This window comes from Hordeum vulgare, chromosome 1H (genome assembly GCF_904849725.1).
Source record: "Hordeum vulgare subsp. vulgare chromosome 1H, MorexV3_pseudomolecules_assembly, whole genome shotgun sequence".
Taxonomy (NCBI): Eukaryota; Viridiplantae; Streptophyta; class Magnoliopsida; order Poales; family Poaceae; genus Hordeum; species Hordeum vulgare.
This window is the reverse complement of record NC_058518.1, coordinates 314,957,014-314,966,702: the sequence shown is the minus strand read 5'-3', so window position 1 is coordinate 314,966,702 and position 9,689 is coordinate 314,957,014. Positions and strand designations below refer to the sequence as shown.

The 9,689-nt window shown below is 43.7% G+C and overlaps 1 protein-coding gene across 1 annotated transcript; it reads left to right on the top strand.

The window, feature by feature from the left end:
• Window positions 1-4,993: 4,993 nt before the first annotated feature.
• Window positions 4,994-7,214, top strand: LOC123433315 (membrane steroid-binding protein 2-like). Its single transcript, XM_045115446.1, has 3 exons — window positions 4,994-5,193; window positions 5,297-5,582; window positions 6,846-7,214. Exons 1-3 carry the CDS (start codon window positions 5,034-5,036, stop codon window positions 7,132-7,134), a joined length of 735 nt encoding a protein of 244 aa, XP_044971381.1. The 5' UTR covers window positions 4,994-5,033; the 3' UTR covers window positions 7,135-7,214.
• Window positions 7,215-9,689: the final 2,475 nt, after the last annotated feature.

Below are 9,689 nucleotides of genomic sequence, written 5' to 3'. Positions count from 1 at the left end.
ACGGTCATGGACAACTTGAGCCAAAGGAACTGAAGTTATCTGAAATTCTCAACACAAATAATAATATTGATGTGGGAATTATTGATAACTCGGGTACGAGAATTGGTTGGCGGAACCATGTCATTAACAACCAACAGCATAGTAATATTTTGCTTTTAGCCCCTCTTGTTGTAGGAGAAAATTTGCTTTACGCTAAAACTTACAACCCCACCTGCCATATATGCATATAGTATAGATGATATTTTACCCCCCCCCCTCTCATATGTGACTTGCCGGCATATTCAATATGCTAACCTACACGGCTGCAACGTCTTATGTTGCAGATATTTTTCTTCGACGAGTAAGAGTGCGATTCAGGGTTACGGTCTACACTCAACTTGCCGTTGGTGTTTATTGGGACTCCACTCCCTTGACTGCTTCCACTGAGATATTTATGGTATATATCTGTTTTACGCTATTTCCATGTGATTGCACTTTGATATATACATTGATGTACTGTGTGTGCCACCATACTGATCCAGGGACGGCACAGATACACAGAGGTTTTGAGTCGGGTCGCTACATACCCTTCTTTCCTTTGTCGTTTCTCTTGAAACTAGTGGTCTTATTCACCATCAACACTTGATGCTCTTTACGGAGTTCTGACTCTGCGACTTTCAGCATCGCGAATAACTCGCCGGGTGACTTGTTCATCCCTTGCATGTTATAGTTCAACACAAAGCTCTTATAGCTTGGTGGCAGTTATTGAAGAATTCTGTCAGTGATAGCCTCTTACGGAAGTTCAATCCCCAGCTCAGCTAGACGGTTTGAGTACCCCAGACATTTTGAGCACATGTTCATTGACAGACGAATTCTCCTCCATCTTGCAAGCATAGAATTTATCGGATGTCTCATACCTATCGATCCGGGCATTCTTATGAAAGATAAACTTCAACTCCTCAAACATCTCATATGCTCCATGACGCTCAAAGCGACATTGAAGTCCCGGCTCTAAGCCATACAAGACTGCACATTGAACTACTTAGTAGTCCTCCTTGCGTGCTAACCAAGCGTTCTTAGCATCTTGGTCAGCCGCGGCGGGTGGTTCATCTCCTAGCGCAACATTAAGGACATAATCCTTCTTCCCAGCTTGCAGGAGCAACTTAATATTACGAGCCCAGTCTACAAAGTTCCTTCCATCATCTTTCAACTTAGCTTTCTCTAGGAACGTATTAAAATTCAGGGTGACTGTCGCGTGAGCCATTGATCTACAACACAAATATTTTCAAAGTGGACTTAGACTATGTTCAAGATAATTAGAGTTTAACTAATCAAATTACTTGCTAAACTCCCACTCAAAAAGTACATCTCTCTAGTCATTTGAGTGGTACATGATCCAATTTCACGAGCTCAAGTCCGATCATCACGTGAGTTGAGGATAGTTTCAGTGGTAAGCATCTCTATGCTAATCATATCAACTATACGATTCATGCTCGACCTTTCGGTCTCATGTGTTCCGAGGCCATGTCTGCACATGCTAGGCTCGTCAAGCTTAACCCGAGTGTTCCGCGTGTGCAACTATTTTTGACCCATTGTATGTGAACGTTGAGTCTATCACACCCGATCATCACGTGGTGTCTTGAAACGACGAATTGTAGCAACGATGCACAGTTGGGGAGAACACAATTTCGTCTTGAAATTTTAGTGAGAGATCACCTCATAATGCTACCGTCGTTATAAGCAAAATAAGGTGCATAAAAGGATTAACATCACATGCAATTCATAAGTGACATGATATGGCCATCATCATGTGCTTCTTGATCTCCATCACCAAAGCACCGACACGATCTTATTGTCACCGACGCCACACCATGATCTCCATCAACGTGTCGCCATCGGGGTTGTCATGCTACTTATGCTATTACTACTAAAGCTACGTACTAGCAATATAGTAAACGCATCTGCAAACACAAACGTTAGTTTTAATACAACCCTATGGCTCCTGCCGGTTGCCGTACCATCGACGTGCAAGTCGATATTAACTATTACAACATGATCATCTCATACATCCAATATATCACATCACGTCATTGGCCATATCATATCACAAGCATACCCTGCAAAAACAAGTTAGACGTCCTCTAATTGTTGTTGCATGTTTTACGTGGCTGCGATGGGTATCTAGTAGATCGCGTCTTACTTAGGCAAAAACCACAACGGAGATGTGCAAATTGCTATTTAACCTCTCCAAGGACCGCCTCGGTCAAAACCAATTCAACTAAACTTGAAGAAACCGACACCCGCCTGTCATCTTTTTGCAACAAGGTTGCATGTCAAGCGATGAAACCAGTCTTTTGTAAGCGTACGAATAATGTCTGTCCGAGCCGCTTCAATCCAACAATACCGCCGAACCGAGAAAAGACTAAGGAGGGCAGCAAATCGAACATCACCGTCCACAAAACCTTTTGTGTTCTACTCGACATTACATCTACACATGAACCTAGCTCATGATGCCAATGTTGGGGAACATCGCATGGGAAACAAAAAAATTCCTACTCGCACGAAGACCTATCATGGTGATGTCCATCTACGAGAGGAGATTTGGATCTACGTAACCTTGTAGATCGCACAGCAGGAAGCGTTAAGAAACACGGTTGATGTAGTGGAACGTCCTCACGTCCCTCGATCCTCCCCGCGAACCGTCCCACGAACCGTCCCGCGATCCGTCCCACGATCCGCTCCTATCTAGTGCCGAACGGACGACACCTCCACGTTTAGCACACATACAGCTCGACGATGATCTCGACCTTCTTGATCCAGCAAGCAAGACGGAGAAGTAGATGAGTTCTCCGGCAGCGTGACAGCGCTCCGGTGGTGGTGAAGGATCTACTCCTGCAGGGCTCCGCCCGAGCTCCGCAAAAATACGATCTAGAGGTAAAACCATGGTGTCTAGATCTGAGTTGCACGTGGCAAAGTTGTCTCAAATCAGCCCTAAATCACCAGTATATATAGGAGGGAGGGGGAGGGACTTGCCTTGAGGGCCAAGCCCCCAAGGTGCGCCGGCCAAGAGGAGGAGGAGGAGTCCTACTCCAATCCTAGTCCAACTAGGATTGGAAAGTGGAGTCCTTCCCTTCCTTCCCACCTTTTTTTTCTCTTTCTTTGGTTTTCTCTCTATGGCGCATATGCCTTATTGGGCTGTCCCACCAGCCCACTAAGGGCTGGTGCGCCACCCATAAGTCCTTTGGGCTTCCCCCGGGAGGTCTTCCCCCCTCCCGGTGAACTTCCGGAACCCATTCGTCACTCCCGGTACATTCTCGGTAATGCTCGAAAACTTTTCGGTAACCAAATGAAGTCATCCTATATATCAATCTTCTCTCTGGACCATTCCTGAAAACCTCATGACGTCCGTGATCTCATCCAGACAAATTCCAGTCTTGATCCATACTAACTCAACGGACACCTTCGGAGATACCTGTAGAGCACCTTTATAGTCACCCAGTTACGTTGTGACGTTTGATACACACAAGGCATTCCTTTGGTGCCAGTGAGTTATATGATCTCGTGGTCATAGGAACAAATACTTGACACGTAGAAAACTATAGCAATAAAACGGCATGATCAATATGCTACGTTCATAGTTTGGGTCTAGTCCATCACATGATTCTCCTAATGATGTGATTCAGTTATCAAGCAACAACACTTTGCACATAGCCAGAAAACCTTGACTATCCTTGATCAACTGGCTAGCCAACTAGAGACTTGCTAGGGACATTGTTGTGTCTATGTATCCACACAATACATTTATAGCATGGATAATAAAACGATTATTTTTAAACAGGAAATATAATAAAAACTTTTATCATTGCCTCTAGGGCATATTTCCAACATTTTCTACAATATAAGTCTTGTTGCATAAAAATTTCACAACAAATGTCTTGTTGCGGGATCAGTTTTATGAGTTTTTTATGCCGCAACAGGGCCCTTTTGCAAAACGAAAGCCATGTTGTAGTTGTAATAGGTCTTGCAATAAACCCTTTGTTGCAAAAACAAATTTCATCTATCTTCTCCGACGACGAGACCCGCGTCCACCATGGACACAGCTTGGGCCATCGATAATCTGGGGAAGCAGATTGACACCACCGTTCATGATGGCTGGAGCCTGGCCCGTGGATGATTTGAGAAGCAAATAAGCAACATCATTGCCCCACACATGTGGTCATCGTTGCCTCCCTCGCGAGAGGCAAGCGGTGCGTGATCCCATGGGGCACATGGCGCAACCACGAGGCGGCGGACGGAGCAAAGAAAACCAGTCAGGTGAATATTAATGTTTTTTCTAGAAAACGTTGTTGTTCAACCGATGGATGTTTGCGCGCGCATCGACCTCCTTCGTGACCGTCGGATTTGATTTGGATCGAATGACCTGCGTGGAGCGTCATCTACCTCACCATCGTCCTCGCACTACCAGCGCTAGCAGCAGCCATACCACAACGTCGAACTTCCATATCCACTCCAAGTTTCTACAACAACAACATTGTTGCGGAACGACGATAGCGAAAGATTACGTGTTGTTGCCGGATATGTTGTTGCAATTTTTATAACAAGAGTCTTGTTATAGAAAATAAACGCGTGGAAAGACGTGTTTCCAATTTTTACAACAAGGATCTTGTTGCATAAAATTTAAAAATAAAAGGTTTTGCAACAAGGACTCGTTGCAGAAAATTAGAAAAAAAATTTACAACAAAGGATTTGTTACAGAAAATAATAAAAAAAGAAGTTTTCACAACCAGAGTTATTGAAAGAAACTAGTGCAAAAAAATCGACGGCTCGCGAGGCAGCGGATTTTTGATCCACCGACCAACGCGTAGCATGCCTTTTAATTTCTGCTGCTGTAGTAATACTAACATTTCACAAAAATATAACTATAATTCTTTATTAAGCAAATTACTCCGGCTGGACTGTTAATTTGTCTAGCTGACTGTACAGATGGTAGTTTAAGGTCAAGGAGGGGGTGCCTGTACTGCGTCAGTAGGCAGTACTTTTCGTCGGATCGTAGTATGGCAGCTTGCTCAGCCCTCTCTGCGGCGACCCTTCGCTCGGCCGCGGCGCCGGTCAGCAGACGGCGAGCTACAGCGTCGCCGCGGCTTCCCGGCAAGCGCGTCTCCGGCGTTGTGCGGTGTAGCGCTGCTCCAGGCGGACACGGGATCTCGGGGAAGAGTGAGTTCTCCGTTTTGTTTTAGAGTTTTAGCAAGGATCCGATCCTCGTTTCGGACTTCCTTCGTAGCCTGATGTGTTTTCTCCTCCGATTGTCCGGTGGCAGTGGCCGAGCTGTGGCAGGCAGCGAGGAGCGCGCCTCCGGGGACGGTGCTCGCCGCCGTGGCTGCCGCAGCGGTGGTCTACAAGGTGGCGTCCGGCCTCCTCGCCCCGCCACCTCCGCCGCCGCGACGACGGCAGGAGGTGGCTGATGAGGCGCTGCCACCAGCTCTGGAGCCAGTGCAGGTGGGGGAGATCACGGCGGATGAGCTGCGGCAGTACGACGGGTCTGACCCCGAGAAGCCGCTTCTCATGGCCATCAAGGGGCAGATCTACGACGTCTCCCAGAGCAGGTCGATTTCCTTGAGCCCTGTATTCTACGGACCTCCATTTTTGGCTCTGTTGCTTCGAATTCAGACCGTCAGCTATGACCACAATTTCAATCATTCAGAATTCTGTTCGAAAAATAAATATCATTCAGAGTTCGGTTGTGATCAACTGATCAGTGGTATCTCTTGTTGTCTAGTACTCCTACAAGCAAAGTTCTCTAGAAAATACTCTCTCAAGTGAAAACATTCTTCATAGTCTCAAAGAGCTGATAGCCTAAACCTGGAAGCAAATGAATAGTTCTTCTATGCTCGTACCATGTTTGTCTAGCAACCCAAATGAGAATCGTAGGAAATTGTGCAAAATAAGTCAAAGGCGGTATTTTGAAGAATCATAGGCAGTTGTGCAATAAGACGATTAATACACGCATTGACTTGAGTTCATATTTTGTTCTCATGTATGGGAACTGCAGTGACTTTTTTGGCAAGCCCAAGTGGTTAGCAAAGAAAGGTGTAAGTGATTTCGGTGTTAGAAGCTATTGGACCAGTTGTTCATGAAATATTTGACGGACATTCAGACATGCATATAAAATGTACATGCTGCATATAGACTACTAGAGCTTCTCAATACTGATGCCTGGCATAGACCATTTCTGCTGTTGGTATGTTTGGAGCTGATATGGGTTCAGTTGTTCAATGTTAATCTGCATGGTGTATTTAGAGATTGTATGTTCAAGTTAACTTATTCGTCACTATTCCATATATATTATTATCCTCATACTTAAATGAAAAATCCAGTGACAAGTTAATAAACTTTAATGCTCCTTCGATCCAAATTAATACTTGCAGCTTTAGTACAACTTAACTAAAGCTGCGACAACTAATTTGGATCGGAGGGAGTACTATCATTTGAGTTGCCTTGAGGCTCATGGGAACTACCATGATAAACTGATAACAGACAGGGAATTGCATGCCTAATTAACTGTATTATATTTTTGCAGTGCACCAACAAGGTTAGAACTTCGTTATATGGACTGTTAACTTTTGGAAACTTACTCCAATTTAAATCGTATGAAAACATAATTTCTTTTTCTCTTCTGGTGTACAATGAGACAACACATATCCCTTCTCCAAAGTATTAGTGCTATTTTTCTTCCGATCCGAAGTTTTTAACTCAACCTTTCGCCGTCAAAGATGAAATTGTTAATTTGCTATTTGTGCCATGACATGGTTTTTGACATTGATCTACATCACTATTGGCTGTTGCTGATTTGATTTGTTGCTTTGCAGACTGTTCTATGGGCCTGGTGGACCATATGCATTGTTTGCTGGTAAAGATGCCAGTAGGGCATTGGCGAAGATGTCCTTTGAGCCACAAGATCTGACAGGTGATGTATCTGGCCTTGGTTCATTTGAGCTTAGTGCCTTGCAGGACTGGGAGTACAAGTTCACCAGCAAGTATGTGAAAGTAGGAAGCATCAAAGGAACAGGACCCATAGAAGAGGGTAATGTTAGCACTACCTCTGAAATACAGGAGGAAGCTGCTGCGGTGAAACTGAATGGAGAGAAAGCACCATGAGACACTACTGGAAATATAATTGACTCTGAATTTCGACGAGAAAGAAAGAAATGGAGGTCACTTCTGATCAAGGATCCAAAGAGAGTCAGAAGCTGGATGCCTCCTAGCTGCTACAGTGCTGTTACCTACATGCATCTGGAGTGTAATTCACAGATATACTGTATAGGTTTGTATTCGATGCACCTAGGTATGAAATCTAGAAGTTCGGGTATTCGATGCACTTCGATGAGCCTCCAGGTTACATCGATGATTGCTCGACGAAGAATCAATAGGGAGCTGTTTTCTGTTATGCTATCTGCCAAGTGCCGAATTTCTGTTAGACAACGTGTGGCCAGCTAACCTAAAGGGACCTTTCGTTAATCCCAGCCTCATGGCTTATGTCACGCACGATTCCTGCGTGTAGCGTAGCTTGTTCCGCTGTTCCGTTGCATAGGAAGTTGATGCCAGATTGTCTTCTTTGATGAGGTGAGGCATGGCAACTGACATATAAGAGCACATTCTTTTTGTGGTTCAGTTTGTGATACGTCCAAGCGATAACCCTTTTGGTCTTGAGAGAACATGAAGATAACAAATTATGAAGTGTCTGTTTGAGATGCATGAATGGTACCGGAATTTCTCATGATTTCACAGGAAGGCAGTAAATTTGGAGAAACATTGAGGCTGTTTTTGTTTGAAGTGGTAAATGGCATGCTAACATCCACGGTCCAACACCGACGGACGATATTACTACGGAAAAGATGTCTGAACCAGTGGAAGTCAAAGGACTGCAGTAGAATTTAACCATGAGCAGCACTGCAGCAGTACCGGTAAAAGATAAGCCCCAACCACTGGAAAATGCTTCGTGACGAGGAACGATGTTCTCTTGACTTTTTTGTGTGTGGTGCGTGATCTCTTACCTGTTTGTTTTTTCACACCGTTTCTACTTTCATAAATTAAGTTTGGTCTAACACCACTCTAACACTCTACCTTAAACGCACATGTGGGAGGACTGACGGGCATAAAGAAGTTAAAGTCAAACGTGTGGGAGGACTGACGGGCATAAAGAAGTTAAAGTCAAACGTGTGGGAGGACTGACGGGCATAAAGAAGTTAAAGTCAAACATGTGGGAGGACTGACGGACATTTTTCTTCTTATTTTTCTGTGGTTCTGGCTGCAATGGAAGAAATTTCACATCAATACCAGACATGCAGGATTTTTCGGGGTTACGAAACTCCCATGATCAATGAAATGGCGACGGGACTCGGATTTCGGCATCTAGAAAAATACAACCATAGAAAGATTCAATCTTAAAGGGGGCTCTTGCCCTTCGGGGGGCATAAACTTCATGAGCGAGAGGGGAAAACCTTCTCCCACTTAGGAGGGAGGCCAAGGAAGAAGGAGGGCCCCTCTCTTCCATCTGCGTTGGAATGCCGACGAGGAAACCATCACCACCGCCATCAGTCTCCATCACCTTCATCAATTTAACCATCATCTGCATCACCATCTCGATGGTTGTCCATACATCCATAAGCCTTTGTAACCCCCTACCCAAACATGTTGTTCGATGTTATAAATTAGTATCCAATGGTTTATCACATTACTATTATTTCCGAGCAGATCTTTTTTGTCCTATGGTGATTGTGATATAGTATGATTGACTTGACTTCTATGTTATGTTACTGTCCTTTGATGTACATGTAGATCACATTTTAGGGTTAGTAGTATGTTGAGATAACCATGATAGGGTGGTGGGAGTGACATATATTACCAAGCCTAAATATAGGAATTGCACGATTAAAAATGATAGTGCTAGGATAACTGTTTGCAAGATAATAAATAACAAAATAAATAAAAATATAAATAAGATAGCAATTGTAGCAAGTTTGTATTAATGAAAAGATAGACCGAGGACCATAGGTTCATTAGTGACATATTTTTCAAAAGCATAACAACGAAGGTAAACAAATTATTGTTGGGAAATTGACAGATTATGATGATCATTGATAGCATAATCTAATATAGGCATTACAATCGTGACACGTAGACCGTTAAACTTACTAACACATACTACTATTATTATAACGTCCAAGATGTGATCATATCCTTATTTTGGCTCAAGGGCCTCGACAGGGATAGAAGCGCATCTCGTTGTTTCGCAAGAATGGATATCGTTACAGGTACATGTAAAGAAGATATGAGTATATGGAGTTGGGTTACACTCGACACAAGCTAATCATAATCATTTCAATACAACATACATTCAATCACCATGTAGAAGAGCAGGGTCCGACTACAGACAAATCAAACGATAAAAACGACATCCATCCTAGCTATCCCAGTTTGTCGACCTGGAACCCATCCTATGATCGATGATGATGATGAAGAAGAAGAAGAAGAAGAAAATCCAAATAGAACAATCATCGCGCTCACGTCAAAGTATCGCTTTACGTGTACCTGCAACTGTTGTTGTAGTAATCTGTGAGCCACAGGGACTCAACAATCTCATTTCCAAAGGTATCAAGACTAGCAAAACTTAATGGGTGAGGTATGGTTAAGTGGCGAGGCTGCAACAATCA

Coding starts and splice junctions, on each gene's coding strand:
- LOC123433315 (XM_045115446.1), top strand. CDS start 5,034: ATGGCAGCTTGCTCAGCCCTCTCTGCGGCGACCCTTCGCTCGGCCGCG. Junction 5,194..5,296: donor ACACGGGATCTCGGGGAAGA/GTGAGTTCTCCG, acceptor GTCCGGTGGCAG/TGGCCGAGCTGTGGCAGGCA. Junction 5,583..6,845: donor TACGACGTCTCCCAGAGCAG/GTCGATTTCCTT, acceptor GTTGCTTTGCAG/ACTGTTCTATGGGCCTGGTG.